Source organism: Pogoniulus pusillus, chromosome 26, assembly GCF_015220805.1.
Source record: "Pogoniulus pusillus isolate bPogPus1 chromosome 26, bPogPus1.pri, whole genome shotgun sequence".
Classification (NCBI taxonomy): domain Eukaryota; kingdom Metazoa; phylum Chordata; class Aves; order Piciformes; family Lybiidae; genus Pogoniulus; species Pogoniulus pusillus.
Window position 1 is genome coordinate 13314504 of NC_087289.1, and position 21272 is coordinate 13335775.

Consider the following 21272-nt stretch of genomic DNA (forward strand, 5'->3'; position numbering starts at 1 on the left):
AGTCGAATGCCTCCAGAGGAGACTCCACAACCTCGCTAGGCAGCTGTGGCAGGTACCACTGCCTTCCCTGCCACAAATGCAGGGTCCTGACAGGCCCAGGAAGAGGGCTGGGGCTTGCTGGAAGCTGATGATCAGCTTGATGCCCCCAGACGTTGGCTGGCACCTCTGAGTCGAGAAGTGAGCCCCCTGCCTAATCAAGAAGCTGAGCACTGCACAACAACTCTCAAGGATATAAACAGAGTTCTACTTTGGAGAGAGTTGAGCCTGCCGCACACAGAACAAGAGGACACAGCCTCAGGCTGCGCCAGGGGAGATTTAGGCTGGAGGTGAGGAGAAAGTTCTTCACTGAGAGAGTCATTGGACACTGGAATGGGCTGCCCGGGGAGGTGGTGGAGTCGCCGTCCCTGGGGCTGATCAAGGCAAGGTTGGACGTGGCACTTGGTGCCATGGTCTGGCCTTGAGCTGTGTGGTAAAGGGTTGGACTTGATGATCTGTGAGGTCTCTTCCAACCTTGGTGATACTGTGATACAGAAGCAACCTGGCAATTGGATCTTCTGCCCTTAGAATAGAACCTAAAGAGACCTTACCCTCCTTGGTGAGTATACACCCATGGGGAGATTTGCCTTTTCTGAATGAGTCTATGCACATTTTGGTTCATTTCTCCAAAGAGTTTCATAATCTGTCATCAGGAAGACTGGGATAAGTGCAGGGTAGGAGTATGTCCAGGCTGGGAAAGTCTTGCTGATGACCTAGGAGAGAAGAGGAAAATCTCTGTGGTGGTGTTCCTGGGGAAAATAAGTTCATTCTTTTAAATGGCTTTGGAGAGGGAAGAGCTTGCTCTGAAGTTTTTCATAAAACATACAATAAACACACCACAGTGGCCTGTGACTGTTGAGGATCTTAAACCCACTAAATGGTCATCTTAATTTTGCTGCACAATGACCGTTCCAAACCTGGTTACTGCTGTGCTTTGTTTGGGTTTTATCTTTTGTTTAAAAGCTTTCAATGATGTGTTACTTTCTAAATGTTTGCTGCTCCATCTGAAAGAAAAGGTAGAAAAAACATACCTCCTCTATGCTCAGGTTTTCATCAGGGCCTGTTAGAGAGTCAGGAAAGGTTCTAATGGTTTCATCGTGTAGAAGAATCCACAGAGGCAGAGGAGCAGTGTGGAAAATATTCAGGTGTTGCCCATGACCCCTGTAGCAAAGCTGTGGAAGAGTGTGGTCAGAAGGGTGACAATGCCTACTCAAGAGCAGAGATGTCATGCAATTGCTTTCTAGTAGCTGGCTTCTGAAGCTAAAGAGGGCTTGTTAAAGGCTGGCAGCTGGAAAGCATTTTTCTTCATCACCTAGAAGTGAACAGCTTTGCCTGACGTTTGTCTGCTGCCTCTCTGTCATTAAAGAATGAGTTGGAATCACAGAATCATGGAGTGTTACAGTTTAAAAGGGGCCTCCTATGACTGAGTCAAAACCCCCTGCTAAAGCAGGGGAGGTTGAAGCATGGAGACTTACTAACTTTTAGAATTAGTATTTTGTAATCATGTAAACGTTATCAATAGTTAAGGGATTAGCTCAAGATCTTGATAGGATGTAAATGGGTGCAGCTGCAGATGGTTCATGCATCACAGAGATAAAGAGGAGTGAAAGCAAGATGAGACCAGCCTTGTGGTTTTGGCAGGAGAAAACTAAGAGTGGAATGACCTGAGTAGAGTAAGAGGACACTGTGATGATGAGCAGATAAGAAAGTAAGGAGCTTCAGAGGATCACTCAGCACTGCTCAGGCCACACCTTCAATACTGTGTCCAGTTCTGGGCCCCTCAATTCAAGAGGGATGTTGAGGTGCTGGAAGGTGTCCAGAGAAGGGCACCAAGGCTGGTGAGGGGCCTGGAGCACAGCCCTGTGAGGAGAGGCTGAGGGAGCTGGGGGTGCTTAGAAGAGGAGGTTAGAAGAGGAGGCTCAGGGGTGACCACCTTGCTGTCTACAACTACCTGAAGGGAGGCTGTAGCCAGGTGGGGTTGGTCTCTTTTCCCAGCCAACCAGCAACAGAACAAGGGGACAGAGCCTCAAGTTGTGCCAGGGGAGGTCTAGGCTGGGTGTTAGGAGGAAGTTGTTGGCAGAGAGAGTGATTGGCATTGGAATGGGCTGCCCAGGGAGGTGGTGGAGTTGCCATCCCTGGAGGTGTTGAAGGAAAGCCTGTATGAGGCACTTAGTGCCATGGTCTGATTGCTTGGACAGGACTGGGTGCTAGGCTGGATCGGAAGAGCTTGGAGGTCTCTTCCAACCTGGCTGATTCCAGGAGTGTATCTCGGGGTGCCTGTGGTTTTATGAAAGGACAGTAGGTGGCAGCAAAGACCGAGACAGGAGAGAGCTGCGGCCAGGCGGTCCCGCGGCGGCTTTCTCAGCAAAGGCGGGCACACGATGGGCATTGCCCAGCGGCAGGAACATGTGCGCCTGACCCGTGTGTAAGGTGTGTGTAACCGGCTCGTTTCAGCACTCAGGTGAGGTGGAGCTGATGTGTCCACGCATGCAGTAAATTGCACTCAGTGCCATGGTCTGGTTGACTGGATAGGGCTGGGTGCTAGGTTGGACTGGATGAGCTTGGAGGTCTTTTCCAACCTGGTTGATTCTATGATTCTATGATACCTGGCTTAATAGCTGCCTGAGCTTGATTGGTTTCACTGCATCAGATCTTTCAACTTAAGTACTTTTCTTACCAGCTTGGTAAAATGCAAGACAACATGAAAAAAATAATCTAAATGATCCTTTGCCACAGAAGCCCAAGGAACAGCAGAACCATTTGAACAACTCTTTCAAAACAGGAAGCTCACTACAAAGTGCAGTGGGGCCAGAGCATACCTGGATATGGGAAGTGTGTTATGATTGCCTTAATGCTACTGCATAGAACCCTTGGTGAATCCTGAAATAAAGATAACAGGTTTTGTAAAATGGCTTCTTGTGGTAGGCCTGATGGGGCAGAAATAGGCTTATGCATGCACTGGCTTGCCCAGGCGTGGTTTTGTCCTGTGGTAAAGAAGGTACACACACTTAGCTCGTGCCTGCCTCGTGCAAGGCCTATGCTTTTGCCAAATTTGGGTAAAGCAAGCCTATGGCTTTGCCTAGTAAGGTCAGGCTTGGCTAACTGCCATTCTGATTGGCTATTCTGTGTCCAAAGGGCAATGCCCACATTGATAAAAGAAATATGCAGATAAATGCAGTGTGCTCTGCCATTTTATTTGTGCCTGCTGGTGCCTGCTGCTACTGCTTACTGCCCTATTGTTTGCCTGGAAACTCCACTGTCACAAGTTTACCAGCAACAGGCTCTAAATGCCTCCATGCCACAGGCCTGCACAGCCAGCATGGTATCGTGCTCAGACTGCACATCTCAAGACATCCTGCCTACACCTCAAAGCCTCCTGCCAAGACAGGAAGTCCTGGAGATACACAGATCATCCAGAGGACCAGGTCAGAGGTTGTCTGCCTCCTTTCCCCAACACTCTGAAGCCTGGGAAGAATCAGAAGTCTCAGTGTCTGACAAGACAGAGTCCCCTGAAAGTGTTTGGGTACTGTCTGGGACTGTGGCTAGCCCCTATGAGTCAGGTAATGTTTTGTGAGTAAATGGTTAAAGTCTTTGTAATTCACCATTGCCTTCTGCCATGCAGAAAAGGGCTCCTTGAGTCCATTTGGTAGGCAAGCAGTATTTGACCACAAGTGGTATCTGGCTGCAAGAATCTTCTCTTCCAGTTCCATCAATGTTTGTATCTTTGCTGGTTATTTCCAGGTCTAATTATTACCTGTAAAATGTTTCCATGACCATGCAAGAAACAGTTACTATTAAAACTAGTGGTTGGGGGTGGTGAGAGTTCTGAATATCAAAATTAATAAACAATATTAATTTTGGAAAATATCATCTTGCATTAATTAACCCTTCATAACATGGCTTTCCAAGGCTTCTTATAACACCAAACTACATTCTTAAGGACAGTGTGTTTGAAAATAGAGCTGATGAAATGAGGAAGAATGTTGTTTGGGGAAAAAGAGCTTGTTCATTTGCAGAAAATGGCTCATACTTAATAATGCTTAGCATCTTTTATGGTATAAGCATATCAGAGTTGTTAATCACTTTGCTGACTGTCAGCAAGAGCAGCCAATCTCCTCCTTCTTCCATGAGCTGGAAGTTGATCTGGTGAAGTCAGTGCTTTTTTGAGTAGCAGTACTCATCTGGGTGAATTCTGCAGAGATATTTAATTTTGAAAACAGCTCCTTAATAAGGCAGCTTACATTTTAAAGCTTGCTCTTCTCTTTGGGACCTGCTCTCAGCTGAGATAATGCCCTTTAAATTTGTTTGTTCATCATAGACACAAATCATTGAGTCTTGTGTTATGAAGGGGAAATTAACTAATGCAAGGTGATATTTCCCCAAATTTAATATTGTTTATTAATTTTGATATTAGAATCACAGAATCAGTCAGGGTTGGAAGGGACCACAAGAATCAGCCAGTTCCTACCTCCCTGCCATGGGCAGGGACACCCTACCCAAATCAGGCTGCCTCCAGCCTCATCCAGCTTGGCCTTAAACACCTCCAGGGATGGGACCTCAACCACCTCCCTGGGCAAACCATTCCAGGTTCTCACCACGCTCATAGTGAAGAACTTCCTTCTCGCGTCCAGTTTGAACCTACCCACCTCCAGCTTTGCTCCATTCCCCCCATTCCTGTCACTGCCTGAGAACCTAAAAAGTCCCTCCCCAGCTTTTTTGTAGGTCCCCTTCAGATACCAAAAGGCCACAAGAAGGTCACCTGGGAGCCTCCTCTTATGCAGACTGCACAGCCCCAACTCTTTCAGTCTGACCTCATATTCAGAACTCTCGCCACCCCCGGCCACTAATTTTGATAATAATAATCAGTTCTTCACACGGTCATGGAAACATTTTACAGATAATAACCAGATCCAGTAATAACCAGCAAAATATATAAATATTGATTGAACTAGAAGAGAAGATTCCTGTGGTGAAATGCTGATTGCAGTCAATGAACTGCTTGCCCACTAGATGGTCTCGGAGCTCTTTTCTCTTTATGGCAGAAGGCAATGGAGAATTACAAAGAAGCTTTTAAGTATTTACTCACAATATTATCATTATTATCAGATGCTTAAGCGTGTCCAGAGAAGGGCGACAAGGCTGGGGAGAGGCCTTGAGCACAGCCCTATGAGGAGAGGCTGAGGGAGCTGGGATTGGTTAGCCTGGAGAAGAGGAGGCTCAGGGGTGACCTTATTGCTGTCTACAACTACCTGAGGGGTGGTTGTGGCCAGGAGGAGGTTGCTCTCTTCTCTCAGGTGGCCAGCACCAGAACAAGAGGACACAGCCTCAGGCTGCACCAGGGGAAATTTAGGCTGGAGGTGAGGAGAAAGTTCTTCACTGAGAGAGTCATTGGACACTGGAATGGGCTGCCCGCAGAGGTGGTGGAGTCACCGTCCCTGGAGCTGTTCAAGGCAGGATTGGACGTGGCACTTGGTGCCATGGTCTAGCCTTGAGCTCTGTGGTAAAGGGTTGGACTTGATGATCTGTGAGGTCTCTTCCAACCCTAATGATACTGTGATACTGTGATTATTATTACTGGATTCATGGGGGCTAGCCACAGTCCCAGACAGTACCCAAATGCTTTCAGGGAAATCTGTCTGGTTGGCCACTGAGACTTGATTCTTCCCAGCCTTCTGGGGAAAGGAGGCAGACAATCTCTGACTTGGTCCTCTGGATCCTCTGGACCATCTGTGTATCTCCAGGACTTCCCGTCTTGGCAGGAGGCTTTGAGGTGTAGGCAGGATGTCTTGCGATGTGCAGTCTCAGCATGATGTCATGCTGGCTGTGCAGGCCTATGGCATGGAGGCATTTAGAGCCTGTTCTGGTAAACTCCCAGGCAAACAATAGGGCAGTAAGCAGTAGCAGCAGGCAACAGCAGGCACAAATACAATGGCAGAACACAACAGACCATGTTGCGTTTACCTGTGTATCTCTTTTTCTCAATGCATGCTGAGATTAATTGCCCTTTGGACACAGAATAGCCAAGCAGAATGGCAGTTAGCCAAGCCTGACCTTATTAGGCAAAACCATAGGCTTGCTTTACCCAAATTTGGCAAAAGCATAGGCCTTGCACGAGGCAGGCACAAGCTAAGTGTGTGTACATTCTTTACCACAGGACAAAAACATGCCCGGGCAAGCCAGTACATTTATAAGCCTATTTCTGCCCCATAGGGCTTACCACAACACCTTGTTCAGTGTAAATTATGTGTGTGTTCCATGTTGTGCAATGTTTGAGCTTGTTTATTTGGAAATACTAGAGGCAGGCAAATCCAATCAGTACTGCATTAATTCTTTCACTTAAGAGCAGACAGAAGTATGTGAGAAGGTCTTGGTTTATGTTTTAGTTCCATTTAAGGCTTGTAAAATGAAACATGAGTGTCAGGTGCTTCTGAGAGACTAAGACAGGAGGTGAGTGGGAGTGAGAGTTCTTGAGTCTCCAGAGAATGTTCCATGTGTCTGCATTGTTTGCAAATAGATAATTTTTTCCTGTTGCACTGGAACATAATCTCAAAGGAGTGCATAAACTCTGCTGATTGGGTGATGGTGTTGTGTTAGGCACCCTGCAGAGGAACGTTTTCATGACAGTTTATAGGCTTTAAGCTTTTATAGTGCTGTGGTATGCTGTTGTGATTTGCAGATTTCTATCTCAATGACTGCTGGAGCAAAGTTTGGAGAACTGAAGTACATTTTTCTTTAAATGCTGTTTAGAGTTTGATTATTGCATCCTCCACACAGGCAGTACTTACTGGCTCGGAGTTCTGTGCACAAAGCGACTGCAGCACTGGGCATTGGAAGAGCAGAATTAGTCCTGTGACTAATCGAACACAAACTCATCTAATTGTACTCCCTTTTTTTCATAATTGTTGAATGTTTTGTTGTTCAGAGCTGCCTGCATGGAGCCCTAAAAATGCCACGGATCAGATGTCCATAAATTTCCACAATTATCCATTCTCATTTGCAGATATTTGCATACTGTGGCTGGTTTAAAACACACAGAATATTTCTGTTGTTTCCACATCTTGATTGCCCATCTCCACTGTTGTGGCTGATAGTACAGCTTTCTCTAGAGAGCAGAAATTCTTATTTCTCTAACATAAGCCAATCTTCAGTTTCTCTCTGTCTTCCAGTGGACCATTTTTATTCCCGTTTTGATCCATCTCTTCAAACACAAGCCAGGTTATAGTAGTTTTAGTCACGAGGTATCAAGGCAGGCTGATTTTCACTGGCAGTATCTGGAAGCATTTTCACCTATGGTTAAGAAAACTTAGTATGTATTATTGTGACCATAGGTGCTGATTAAAGGATCAGTTGGCAGCCAATCACTAGTGGTGTCCCTCAGGGAACAGTGCTGGGCCCAGTCCTGTTCAATATCTTTATTGATGATCTGGACCAGGGGGTTGAGTCCAGCATCAGTAAGTTTGCAGATGACACTAAGCTAGGAGCAGGTGTGGAGCTGTTGGAGGGTAGGAGAGCCCTGCAGAAGGACCTTGCCAGGCTGGATGGGTGGGCAGAGGCCAATGGGATGAGATTTAACAAGGCCAAGTGCAGGGTTCTGCACTTTGGCCCCAACAACCCCAAGCAGCGCTACAGGCTGGGGACAGAGTGGCTGAGAGCAGCCAGGCAGAGAGGGACCTGGGGGTGCTGGTAGAGAGTAGCTGAACATGAGCCAGCAGCGTGCCCAGGTGGGCAGGAGAAACAATGTCATCCTGGCCTGGATCAGGAACAGTGTGGCCAGCAGGACAAGGGAGGTTATTCTGCCTCTGGACTCAGCACTGGTCAGGCCACCCCTTGAGTGCTGTGTCCAATTGTGGGCTCCTCAATTCAAGAGAGATGTTGTGATACTGGAAGGTGTCCAGAGGAGGGCGACAAAGCTGGTGAGGGGCCTGGAGCACAGCCCTGTGAGGAGAGGCTGAGGGAGCTGGGGGTGTGCAGCCTGCAGAAGAGGAGGCTCAGGGCAGAGCTCATTGCTGTCTACAACTCCCTGAAAGCAGGCTGTAGCCAGGTGGGGTTGGGCTCTTCTGCCAGGCAAGCAGCAACAGAACAAGGGGACACAGTCTGCAGTTGTGGCAGGGGAGGTCTAGGCTGGATGTTAGGAGGAAGTTGTTGGCAGAGAGAGTGATTGGCATTGGAATGGGCTGCCCAGGGAGGTGGTGGAGTTGCTGGTGTTCAAGAAAAGCCTGGATGAAGTGCTTAGTGCCTTGGTCTAGCTAGGACTGGGTGCTAGGTTGGTCTGGAAGGGCTTGGAGGTCTCTTCCAACCTGGTTGATTCTATGACCTTAGAAGTGATGTTAGAAAAGCAGTGACCTCCAAAACCAACGCAGTCCAGGCAGACATTGCATTTGAAATGCCCTCTTTCACTTTTTTTCCTGATAGGTATCTTTGTTATGGCTCTACATGTCTCTTTTCGGCATGACCTCACAGGGTGTAGATGTTGCTTGTTTTGTTTCTTCCTCTTTTTCAAAACAAAAAGTGTATAGCTGAAAGCATCCTGTAACTGAGAAGACTCGGAATACTCAATTCAGCTGGACCTCTTGCTTGACTATTGTGGCTGTTTGAGCCAGATTTCCAGCTCAAATATAAAAAACCACAGATATTTAGCAGCTCTGAGTGGAGAGGTGAACATTCTAGGGATAGGCCATATAATGGAAACAATGGATAAGTGAATATAATTTCATTGGAGCATTAAGAGCTTTATGTCTAGAAGCACAGCTTGGACCTTTCCCTTGCTGCTTCTGCTGCTTCAGCTGTGCCCGCTGCTATCTTCCCCCGCTGCTGTTTTGGCTGCTGCTGCTTTTGCTGCTTCACCAACACTTGATCCCTTCCCCATCTTCACTAAGTTTATTATATTTCTCATGTAGTTTATTCTCCTTATACTGTTATATTTAAACTATAGGAAATACAATTTCATTTCCCCTTGGCTTTCCAAAAAAATCCATGTTGGAGTGAGTTTATTCTACCAGGGAAGGGATCCACCCTAACTCGGGACAACTATGTAGGACTGCGCTTTCTTTCAGATCAGACATGGTATCCTCATTTGGTTTTGCCTTTTAGGTCTGGCCTGAGGTTACTGCTAGACTCAGAGGCCATGGAGAAAAAACAAACCTTGAGGAAAAGGCAGTTCATTCAAGTAAAATATACTTGTGAAATCAACACTGTGCACTATCTGCAGTAGCTGCTGAGGCACTGGGAATTTTTTAGTTGGGGTTCAGTGTGTTACAACTGGAACTGCTCCTGTGACAGGAGGAGGCAATTCTGACTTACTGAATACTTTGAGTGATTTTTGTTTTATTTTCCTTACATCAAGTGATGTTTTCTTCTCCCTGCCTTCCTCCCTCTGCTCTTTCAGGTGTTCAAAGTGCACATGTTGCCACTGACTAGTGCAGCGTTTAACAAACCTGGTTCCCTGTAATCCTTTACAAAATCAAAATACTCAGCCATTAACTAAAGTTTGTGTTTGTAATACATTGTGAGGGAATTCCACTGCTGCAAAAAAATAATTCATCTGTGCTGCTCCTCAGGAACTCCAAACATGATTGAGGGTCAGATTTCAGCGCTCTGTGGGAGAACTAATGGGAGTTCTAAAAAAAAAGTAAGAGGTGAGATTCAATTTGTGTGATGATTTCTTTTTCTTCCAAGGTGATATTTCATTGGCCATTAACATATTTCAGAAAGACCTTTATAGCAATAAAGGGAATGTTACCAAAAGCTAAGTGAGTCTTTGACATAAGTGCCTTTGGGATTTCCCTGCAGTGGCACCGTACCCTCCTTGGCTGTACTCTACCGCACTTCACTGATTTTCAGCTAAGGCTGGGAGGAGGGCACAGCATCTATCAGCCAGATCTGTCTTCACTCAAAATGGTTTTAATTAGTATGATAGTCCAGATGCCTAATTCAACTCTATCCTGCTAAATGCTGTGCAGCTGCAAGGTGCTTTCTGAGGGGTTTGAAGTAGTGCCACTATGAGTTTGATCTTGCATAGCAAACACTTAGGAGTGGTTCTGCCTTGAATTAACATTCTTAAGTGCATCCAGTTCTGGTGCCACCAGCACAAGGACATCATCTTTGTGGCCTCCTCTGGACCCACTCCAATAGTTTGATCAGATTGCTGGAGTGCCTCCCCTATGGGGACAGGCTGACTTGGGGCTGTTCAGCTTGGAGAAAAGGCTCTGGGAAGACTTTAGAGCAGCCTTCCAGTACCTGAAGGAGGCCTGCAACAAAGATAAAGAGGGTCTTTGTACAAGGGCTTGTAGTAATAGTACAAAGAGCTGGAAGAGGGGAGATTTAGACAGTGAGGGTGGTGAGACACTGGAACAGGTTGCCCGGGAGGTCATGGATCTCCCTTCCCTGGAGGTGTTCAGGGCCAGGTTGGACAGGTCTTTGAGCAACCTAGTCTAGTGGAAGGTGTCTCTGTTTTGGGGCAGAATGGCTGGAAAGCTGCCCAACAGAAAAGGACCTGGGACCCTAGTTGACAGACAGCTTAACATGAACCAGTGTGTGCCCAGATGGCCAAGAAAGCCAGCAGCATCCTGGTCTGGATCAGGAATAGTGTGCTCTTGTACTTGGCACAGGTGAAGACACACCTTGAGTACTGGGTTCAGTTTGGTATCCCTTACTATGAGAAAGACATTAAGGGGCTGGAGCATGTCCAGAGAAGGCCAAGAAAAATTGGTAAGGGGTCTGGAGAACAAGTTTTATGAGGGGTGGCTGAGGGGACTGGGGTTGTTTAGTTTAGAGGAAGGAAGACTGAGGGGAAATTCATTGCTCTTTACAACCCCCTGAAAGGAGATTGAAGTGAAGTAGGGGTTGGTCTCTTCTCCCCAGTATCAGGCGATTGAACAGGAGGAAATGGCCTGAAATTGTGCCAGGGGAGGAAAAATTTCTTTGCTGCAAGAATGGTCAGGCATTGGAACAGGTTGCCCAGGGAGGTGTTGGAGTCACCATGCCTGGAGTTCAAGAAATGTGTGGACATGGCACTTAGGGACATGGTCCTATGGCCACAGCAGTCTGAAGTTGACAGCTGGAGTTCTTAGAGGTCTTTTCCAAATGAAACAGTTCTCCGATTCTGTAATAGGTCTGATGCCCACTTCACAGTGATGAATCTTGTAGGAAGGCCAAGCAGACACACCTTAGGACATAAATTTATTTCTGAATAAATGGCAACATTCAGAAGTACAGAGAAACTGCATCACACTGTTACAAGTCTGTCATGGTATTTGTGCTTTGTAGGATAAGTAAACATTTATTCTATCACACCAAAAACGGACAACTACCTGTATTTGGTTTAGAAATAAATACACCTTTCCACGATGAGCTCAAAGTGATCTGTCTGTAACACTTGATGCTTTATTGACTTCCAGCCTTGGAAAGACCGAGCTTTCAGAAGAGCTGCTCGTGTGGTGGGAGTTCTGGATGCTCAGCAGCTCTTGGGGCAGGCCCAGGACTGTGTGGTTCTGCTCAATGTAGGCAATAAACCTTTGTTGTTACGGTAAAGCTACCCTCGTTGTTCTGTGCACCCTGCAGAGCAGATGTGGCGTTACTGGCGGCGTTTCGCGTTCCGCGGTAGCTTTGACCCAGTAACATTCTGCGTTCTGTAACAAACGAGTGATGCAACCATGCAAGTTGAGGGATGGTTTGAAAAATAATTGACAATATGGCTCTTTTTAATAAATTATTGAAAACTGCTTCAAAAATGTCAAAAATATTTAGTGCAAAAGGATAGCTTCTTTCTCTTTCTCCCTTCCTTCCTTCCTTCCTTCCTTCCTTCCTTCCTTCCTTCCTTCCTTCCTTCCTTCCTTCCTTCCTTCCTTCCTTCCTTCCTTCCTTCCTTCCTTCCTTCCTTCCTTCCTTCCTTCCTTCCCTTCCTTCCTTCCCTTCCTTCCTTTCCTTCCTTCCTTCCTTCCTTCCTTCCTTCCTTCCTTCCTTCCTTCCTTCCTTCCTTCCTTCCTTCCTTCCTTCCTTCCTTCCTTCCTTCCTTCCTTCCTTCCTTCCTTCCTTCCTTCCTTCCTTCCTTCCTTTCCTTCCTTCCTTCCTTCCTTCCTTCCTTCCTTCCTTCCTTCCTTCCTTCCTTCCTTCCTTCCTTCCTTCCTTCCTTCCTTCCTTCCTTCCTTCCCTCCCTCCCTCCCTCCCTCCCTCCCTCCCTCCCTTCCTTCCTTCCTTCCTTCCTCTTTCCTTTTCTTTTCCAATAAATATTACAGAGGCATATACTGTTATATGGAAAATAAAACATCTCTTAAGTACTTTTTTTGGGGCAAGCAGGCAGGGTTTTTCTATTTCACTCTTTGGGTGGGGAGAGATGAACGGTACATGTTTTCAAAGGAGCAACTGGCAGAAGAGCTGTGTCGTGAACAGTTGTAATCTACCTTTAAATTCCAACCCAAGCTCTTTGGAGGAGTCAAGAGACTGCACTGTTAAGTGTGTGGTACTAACTGATCATCTCCAGCTGTGAATACCACAGCATATCTTGGCAAACAGCTAGGGAAACACTAAAAAAATGAACAGGTACCTGCTGAAATGTTAACCCTTGCTTTGCTTTCTTCTAAGTTACAAAACCTAAGAGTTTGATGAGATGAAACTTTTCAGATACACATTTCTTCAACTTGTTAACAATTTGTTGGATTAAACTAACATTTTTTTTCCACTTCTTGTAACTGATCTGTGGCAGGTTACAGAGTGCTTCAAACAGAAGCACTTTGCATAAGGACAGTACCGTCGTTACTCCCCCTTGCTGGGTAGGGACACTGAGGCACGGAGGTGAAGTGACTCATGACAGGTCTGTGGTGGGACCAGGAGCAGAGCCCTGCTGCCTTGCTGGGCAGAGCTGTGCTCAGCAGCGTCCTGGGTGTGGCTGCCCCATGCTATGCCGTGTCGCCTCCATGTGAAGAGGAGGGAGTTCTGTGAGGGCAGTGACCCAGAGGCTGGATTTCACTTCATTGAGATGGGAGTTGGGAACAGCTATGGAAGAGAAATAATCACCTTGAAAGAAACTGTGTTTACAGCAGCTTTTTACTGTGGCATCTGACTGTGAAGGTCTTAAGGGTTGAAAAGTTTCCACCCCTTAGTGGACTGTGGGGATTTAAAGAGAAAATCATTATTTCACTAGGGTCAGGGGTGTCTCCAGGCAGCATGGATAGACTCTGGTTCTAATAGTCAAACTGTACAAATAGCAGTGTGTTAAACCTGACTGTGAGTGTACTATCCCATTTAGCTGATTGATTTAACCAAACTGATGAAAAAGGTACATATTAGATACTTAATTAAGCCTTTACTGTGTAGTCCATTAATTCAGAAAGCTGCAAACCCAGCCCCTCCCAGTCCAGTCCATCCTAGAGCACAGTGTGTCATGAGTGCCTGGCAGTGCAGACAGACACAATACACCTTGGCTCCCTCTGCTCCATGTGCAGTTGTGGAATGGATGCGTGCTCTTCCTGCGGAGATTGTCCTTCTGTGCCCATTTTACTCAGTGATGTTCAGAAATCCACTGCTCAGTTAAACTGGAACCAAATGCAGACACCGAAGAGGTGAACTTCCTTAGCCCAGCTCAAGAAGCCAGTCGAACAGGCTGGGTGTCATCTCTTTGCCTTCCTCGCTGAGCTTGCAGTACTGCACCACAGCTTGGAAGATATCCCCCACCTTCCAGGACTTCTGCTGAACTAACTGCACAACATCTAAAAACTAAACAAGAAAACAAACCACTCTTAGCATCTGGTTGATATTTGCTAAGGCTTTGTTAAATACACACTTAGAGCTGCCAGACCATCCTTTGTGAATGGGCACGATTCACCATGTGGCAATGGAAAGGCTCATTCCATTGATAAAACAGGAAGTGTGACTATTCCAGTGAAAGAAACCCCAAACCTCTTCATCCCCATTAGCTGCATTTTAACTGATATTTAGTGTTCTGTATTTCCACACACATCCCATGCTGTTTTAAATATTCACATACCACCGGTGAGAGAGAATATAGGCAAACATCCGTCACATGAAGATGTTTGCCACAGTTGTGGCTAAACCACAGAGGATATCTACATCTATATTTTCTTTCAGCTTTCAGATGAAACAGAGGTTAAACACACGTTCTTAAGCAGCTGTGAAAAATCCTGAGTTTTGTCCACTTTGTACTTAATTATGGGCTTCACCATGTCCTGCATCTAGCCCTGTTTCTTCCTGAAGCACATAAAGGAAAATCAAAGCTTTTCAGTTCTTTGAATTCCACAATCAGTATCAAATTAGCTTGTCCCTTCGATGCTTGCAGTTCTGCACCACCCAAGAAAAGAGTCTCGAGTTGATGTAGCTGTTTGCTATTTACATACTGAAGCCTAAACTTTTAATATGTATTTTAATGCCCTTTAATAGGCAGGCGATTGCCACGAGTGCTGTTGTCGGCAGGATGTGCCTCATTATTCTCCAGTGTATCTCTGCAATTGAATTAGCTGTCTGCCAAAGCACATGGGGAAAGCTGACAGCTGCTGCTTTCATTAGCTGCAATTTGCACTGCTGCTGCTGAATGCATTTTAAATGATGTTTATGATTCCCAAATGCATGTACTCAAGAAAATCAAACAATATCTCTGTTACTCAAAATGATCTTCTCACAAAAGACCAAAATACTGATTTCTAATACTTCCTTTATTAATTAAGTTGAACACTTTGATACTTAGAATCATAGAATCATTAAGGTTGGAAAGGACCTCTAAGAGCAAGTCCAACCTCCCACCCACCACCTCTGTGACCACTAGACCTGTCCTGAAGTGGCCTATGTCTTTTTAACACCTCCAAGGATAGTGACTCCACCTCCCTGGGCAGCCTGTTCCAGTGCCTCATAAATCTTTCAGTAAATAGAGCTAAACTTCCCCTGGTGCAACCTGAGGTCATTTCCTCTTATCCTGTTGTTAGTTACTTGGAAGAAGAGACCAACACCAGCCTTACTACAGCCTCCTTTCAGGTAGCTGTAGAGAGCAATGAGGGCTCCTCATAGCCTCCTCTTCTTCAGGTTAAATAGTCACCGTTCTTTCAGCCACTCCTCATAAGACTTACTCTCTAAACTCCTCACCAGCTTTGTTCCCCTCCTCTGGTCACACTCCAGCACCTTCTTATACTGCGGTGCCCAAAAGTGGGACACTATTTGAGGTGCAGCCTCACCAGTGCTGAGTACAGGGGCATGATCACTTCCGTACTCCTGCTGGCCACACCATTCCTGATCCCTGCCAGGATGCTGTTGCACACCACAGTCAGTTCTTGCTGTCACCAACTAGGAGAACTTAGGTGTGATATCCACATGCAGGTAATCTGTATTATTACTTTGTAAGCTGCATGGCCAAGCTCCACCTAAGGCACCTGCAAACCTCCACAGGCAGCCACAGAAATAACTGTTAATTCTGCCTTGAGTGTGGATACGAAAGGGTGGCCAGATTTGTCAAAGCATGTCACAGAGGCCTTGGAAAAGGTCTCATAGTGATACTGTTTCTTGTGTTGTGGACAATCTACTAAATATTTCACATGCCTTAAATTCTGACACATTTACTTTTGGTAGTAAACAGCAGCATTGCTGTCTTGCAGGGATTGGTTTTACGCCTGCTCTCAAGCCCACTAATTACAACAAACCATAGCTGCTGCTGTGGTTAAAGTGCATGGATGATATTTCCCACTCTATAAGCAGTACCTTTTCAATTCTGTTTTCCTGAGATTTCTTAAAATAGATGGTTGGGATTCCAAGTTCAGAAGCAGCTATCCACTGCAGGGTGGCTCGTAGCTCCACATCGGGGCTGTCTGGTTCCATATCAAAGTTTATCACCAGCAGGTCCTTCTGACAGTTAGCTGTGCCCACTGAAAGCTCAGAAGTGCTTTCTGGAAAAATGATCCCAACAGTTAGTGTGCCATGACTTGTGTTAACCTCAGACTGTCTGTTCTAATCAATACAGTTCAACTTACCCTCTGTATTTTCTGTCTGTTCTGTAAGGAAAACTTTTTCTTCCACTAATTCACTTAGAAACAAACAACAACAGAGCTCGTTAGTGATATTTAGGAACAGTCTACAACATTGCTTCATGATGGATAAACTTTTCCCTCAATGTAAGACCTAGAAAACTGCAAGAAAAAAGCTGCACAGGATGAAACAATACAATGTTGAATATATTTCATGGATTTAATCTTTGAGTCAGGAAAAGCTGTGGGAATTGCAGTGTTATTCCCCTAAGAGGATGAAGTACTTGTACTAGCTGCACTGTGCATTGCCTTTCACCAGGATCTCTGTATCTTCAGTTAGATCACAACAAGCAAATGACATTATGGTTTGGCACAGCCAATCTCATAGCCTGGGTGGAATACTGAACCTCCAGTGTTCTGCAGGACTGCACTCCCTGGCTGGACATGTCTGAGGGTGGCTTTCTGGTCTTATCTTTTGTAGTTAAATATAGTGGTGTCAGTCACTTCTGCTACTGCTGCTTCAAAATATATTGCTGTTTAGATAAATGAATTCTGTTTACACCTTGTAAGGATTTCCATCTCTTTCTTAAACTACAGGAAACAAACTCCAGACATGTGGTCACTGCTTCAGCTTCTCTTTCTGAACACAATCTGCTCACATACATATGTCAGGAGACTGCAGAGTCGCTACTGCAGTCATGCTCGTTTCCCTGCTCCTGGAGGGACACCACTCACAGTGCACATCCCCACCCTGTCCCCTTCTGCCCGCAATCTAGAGGATGCTGCAGGGTTTTTATAGCCTGAGTGGACACTACCCTTAACACCTTTGTTTACAGGCCTTCAGGCTCTTCCCCAAGCCTGTAAAGAGTCAAGGTTAGACATAGTAGCACAGCAGGTGCTGCCAAAGGTAGGAGGCAAGGATCAAGCGGCAGCATGCAATGTATTTTTTGTTGTGACACGGAATCACAGGTGCTTAAATAACCTCCTTCCCAGTGGGTTTGTTCCCAGTTCTCCGCTTGAAAAGCACATGTGTTCTGTGCTTTGACTTTGATTTGTGGAAGTGAAAGCTCCTCACATCTATTAGGCCTATATCTGCGAACAGCCTATGAAAGCTGTATACAGAAATGTATCCTTTTGGTCCTTGGAATATAAAGGAGAGGGGTCACTGCCTGCTGTGAGGATGGTCATGTTTCACAAGGTCAGTCTCTGCATCAGCAGCTGAGAGGGAATGTGTGTGCCTAACTCATGAACACTCAAGTTTCTTACAGAACAAATCCCCCCTCAGCTGGTAGCGAGCTGTGAAAGTTTCCTGATGCCACCAACTTCACAAAGCTTGCCTGTACGATGTGTGATGTATGGTCTGTACACTTCTGCCATGGCCATGCCCTGATGGCATTGGCAGCTGGCAGGTGACACCAGGTTTCAGGGTACCAGAATCTTTAGGCAGGTACTTGAACATCTCTTGATAAATAGCAGCATGCTCAGTAGAAACATGCTCAGAAACAAGTGGTGGTGGTGGTGTTATTAAGAATGTTATAATATATTTCCCTTTAACTTTAATGGATCCTTGTTTGCTTGACCTTACTTGCTATTACAGCAGAGTTTTGGTAATATTTGAAGTTACTCAGAGAAGAAAGTTCACTCTATGATACTGCAGAAAACTCTTTTAGGAAGAGCAGTTGCTGGATCCATGTTCTCTTGAGATCCATCTGGCTGGGCTTTCCTGTCATCTTTCACTCTCTGGTGCTGTCACTCTGCACAGGCACCTGCATGTGCTTTCTTCTGAACCTAAGGGCTGGCTCAGCAGCAGGCACAGAGCTGGGCTTGGCACATTTTAGACGGTGTAAATGATTTGCAGTTAAAATCAGACTAAACATCAAGTCTCACTTCAGTGACTACTTACTTAATCACAGGAGAAGATGGCACGTTCTCCTGATAAATTTCCAGGTCCATAATGCCAAGACTGCTAGTAGTACTGCTGTTGCCATTGCTGACAAAGCAAAAGTTTAAACATTAGTGCCAAGCTGCGCTGAACATGTCTCCATACATCTCTCTTTAATTTCTTTATGCACAAAGCAAAGTGAAGAGGCTGCTCCTGCTATGCAGAGTTCCACAAAATCACTTCTGCTCAGCAGGCGGTTCCCAGGATGAAACACTCTAACATGCTCAAAATAATGAAGCATTTATTACAACAGTTCTAGGTGGAGCATGTATCAAGTGATGCTGTAAACTAGAGTGGAAAAAAAAGTGGCCTGTCTTCTTGTGAATGCCTCCTCCAGTGAACGTTTGGCCTCAGACTCATATACAGAGATGTCCTGGAGAAAACCTGCAGAGATTCAGATACCTCTGAACATGGCAAGATGAGTGGTTGCCCATCACCACTTACCTGTTTGGTGTCTCCATGCCTGAAACCAGCCCCTGTTTCAGTGGTTTACATCAGATCACAAAGGCTTTTGGGGACATGAGGGAACCCACAAGCACAGTGACAGCCCCTCCTGTTTCTGCCTGCTCTGCAAGACTGTTCCAGTGAGTTCTTTGGGGAGCAGGGAATGCTCTCACACATGGGTACCTCCCTCTGGGTATAGTTTCAACACTTTGTTATAGCTCAAGTACTAAAACCATGAAGAGAAAGGTATACTGGAAACCACAATGCTTATAGCTCAAACACTAAACCATGAAGAGAAAGGTATACTGGAAACTACAATGCTTAGAGCTCAAATACTAAACCATGAAGAGAAAGGTATATTGGAAACTACAATGCTTAGAGCTCAAATACTAAACCATGAAGAGAAAGGTATACTGGAAACCACAATGCTTATAGCTCAAACACTAAAATCATAGGGAGAAAGGTATACTGGAAACTACAATGCTTAGAGCTCAAATACTAAACCATGAAGAGAAAGGTATACTGGAAACCACAATGCTTATAGCTCAAGTACTAAAAGGTATATGACAAGGAATGCTAGGTAACTCTATTGATCAAGGAGCAGCTTATACTCACCCTATCCAACTGACCAGCTAAACTCTTGAGATGCATATATTGCAGGGCTGGCAGGCACTTAGCTTCTTAAGGCAGGCATCCCCACCAGGAACTGCACCATCATGGTGGTCAGACTGGTGCTGCTCCAACCCAGCTCCCTAGGCTCTTGGTGTAGATGGGTTCAGAATTCTATGACATATGTCCAGGACATCCCAGAATGCTGAACAAAGGAGAATGGAGCTCCTCCTTTATTTTGGAATCTGTTACATACCATGTTTCCCTACTGCTCATGTGCATTCTTGCAAGCCCCCTTTACCCTGGATCTTTAGTAACCTAGTGATTATTGGCCTGTTGGAACTTCTGATCAAACACAGACCAGCTCTTCCCTCTCACAAAGACTGAGGTTTAAATTAAAGCCAGTGCTCAATGGGACCAGCAGTGATCAGAAGTATTCTCTTAGGCTTCTTTACAAGAACCAAGTGTTACATATGAGAGTATTTGGGAATGGGACCAGCAATGATCAGAAGTATTCTCTTAGGCTTCTTTATAAGAACCAAGTGTTACATATGAGAGTATTTGGAAAAGATAGCACCAGTTCACTTGATGAGATCATTATAGATTTGACAGATCATGCCATGTTGCATAAACAGGCTGTGGATGTGCTGGCCACAAGTCAATCAGCAGATACAAAGTCTGTGTGGCAAACCAATCCAAACCACTTCGTTTGTAGTGGAGAAGCAACTAGCAGTGTTTTTGCTTGTATGGGAAGGACTGATTAGACAGTTCCTTTCCCCGTCAGGTTCTCCTCAGTCAGTGTCATACCATGGGTTCAGACCAGCTGTGGCAGTTCCTATCTCAGCACAGAGCCCAGAGATGCCATACAACAGCTCTCTCAGACCAAGGGCTTTGTCATGGGCTGGTACTGTAATAGTGGGATGAATGATCACCCACAGACAGGCTTTGTGCTATATTTTTAGAGCCAGCTAACAGTGCTTGCTGATAGAGAGCCTCTTTCCTGCTTCAATGCCACACTCTTCTCACTGTCCTAATATCCTAGTGATGGAGGTAATTACATGACAATATTTAAAAGCCTAATCTAAGAGCGTGTGAAGAGAAAATCTTGTTCAATTTGAAGTCATGGAAGGGCTGAAGTCAGACTAACACCACTTTTATATCAACTCTGGGGATACTTTTAAACGTGTCCTGACTCAAACAAGAACAAAAAGCCATAGACTGCACTGGGAGCTCTAGAACTAATGCCTCTTCTGGGGGAACTCTACCATCCTCTGCAGAGGTGCTCCTCTGTGAGCAGATCAGGGCTCTGTCTCTGCTCTTGGTGCACAGATACCTGGTGGGAACAGCAGTCTCATCGATCTCAGCTAAAGAGATGCCAAAATAAGCATTATGCAGATAGTAGCAGAAAGATCAAAGGCAAGACAGTAGCAATTAGCTTGTCCAATAGCCCTTTTGCTGCAGGACTGAGGCACTTGAGTGGTGCCAGAAGGGCTTTTTTGTCTGAATTTAGTTGCTCACCAGTAACAGAAAGACCTGGCTGAGAACCAGGATGTGGCTAGCTCTTAGCAATACAGCGATGAACTCGGTCATTAGGCTGTCTTGACAGTATTCTGAATCAACCTCAAGCTGTTGCCCTCATTCCTGACACACAGCACTCGAATTCCTGCCTTGATTGACTAGACCATGTCATGCACTGAGAGCACATGAGTGTGGTACCTCAGGGATCGCTCACTGAGCTGCAGGTAGCTGCTGGTGTCGTCGGGGTTGTCCTCATCATTAGCGAGCTGGGACCAGCTGCCTGTGCTCTCCTCACTGCTGCTGAGGTGGTTTGGGAATTCTTCAGCTGTTTTTGTCTCTCCTGGGATTTCAACATCAGCTCTGCTTTGTGGACTGCTGCTGGTGGGGTGAAAAGGATAGCACATTGGCATTGTAGTACAGGCAAATCGGTGTCAACAGCTTTCAGACAGTGCTGCTTGTTAAAGTCAACCATGCTGCAAAATCACAGAGATGCAGGAGACTGGACAGGCTTATACACAAGGTGCAGGTGAACATATGGGCTGAGATGCTCTTAAAAAAAGGGTCATCTTATGACTGCTATAGACAAACATAAACCAAAGTGAGCCCTGTGCTGAAGTATGCACAGAAAAAGTTCAACTGGGACAGAAAGACTTTACACATACAGAAAGAACTGCTCAATGCATAGGCTGATTGCTTAATGCACTTCAGTCATAGAAATATGGGGTCTATGTTAGTGCAAAACAAAGTTCTTTGAAGATCCCCCT

General features: G+C 45.6%; 1 protein-coding gene across 8 annotated transcripts in view; it reads right to left on the bottom strand.

Moving 5' to 3' along the window:
* Nucleotides 1–488: 488 nt before the first annotated feature.
* SPHKAP (SPHK1 interactor, AKAP domain containing) overlaps nucleotides 489–21272 on the bottom strand; it is a 94771-nt gene continuing 73987 nt past the window's right edge. For 4 of the 8 annotated variants that reach the window (XM_064165076.1, XM_064165082.1, XM_064165081.1 and 1 more), the window contains exons 8-12: nucleotides 20707–20886; nucleotides 17899–17985; nucleotides 16002–16054; nucleotides 15733–15917; nucleotides 13060–13746 (exon numbers count right to left, since the gene is read on the bottom strand). In XM_064165076.1, coding sequence (XP_064021146.1) covers nucleotides 13603–13746; nucleotides 15733–15917; nucleotides 16002–16054; nucleotides 17899–17985; nucleotides 20707–20886 — 649 coding nt within the window. In that variant the 3' untranslated portion in view covers nucleotides 13060–13602. Of the gene's footprint in view, nucleotides 750–1067; nucleotides 1209–6303; nucleotides 7324–13059; nucleotides 13747–15732; nucleotides 15918–16001; nucleotides 16055–17898; nucleotides 17986–20706; nucleotides 20887–21272 lie in introns of those variants that run through there. The other 4 variants (XR_010307138.1, XM_064165078.1, XM_064165077.1 and 1 more) reach the window with 4 other exon arrangements.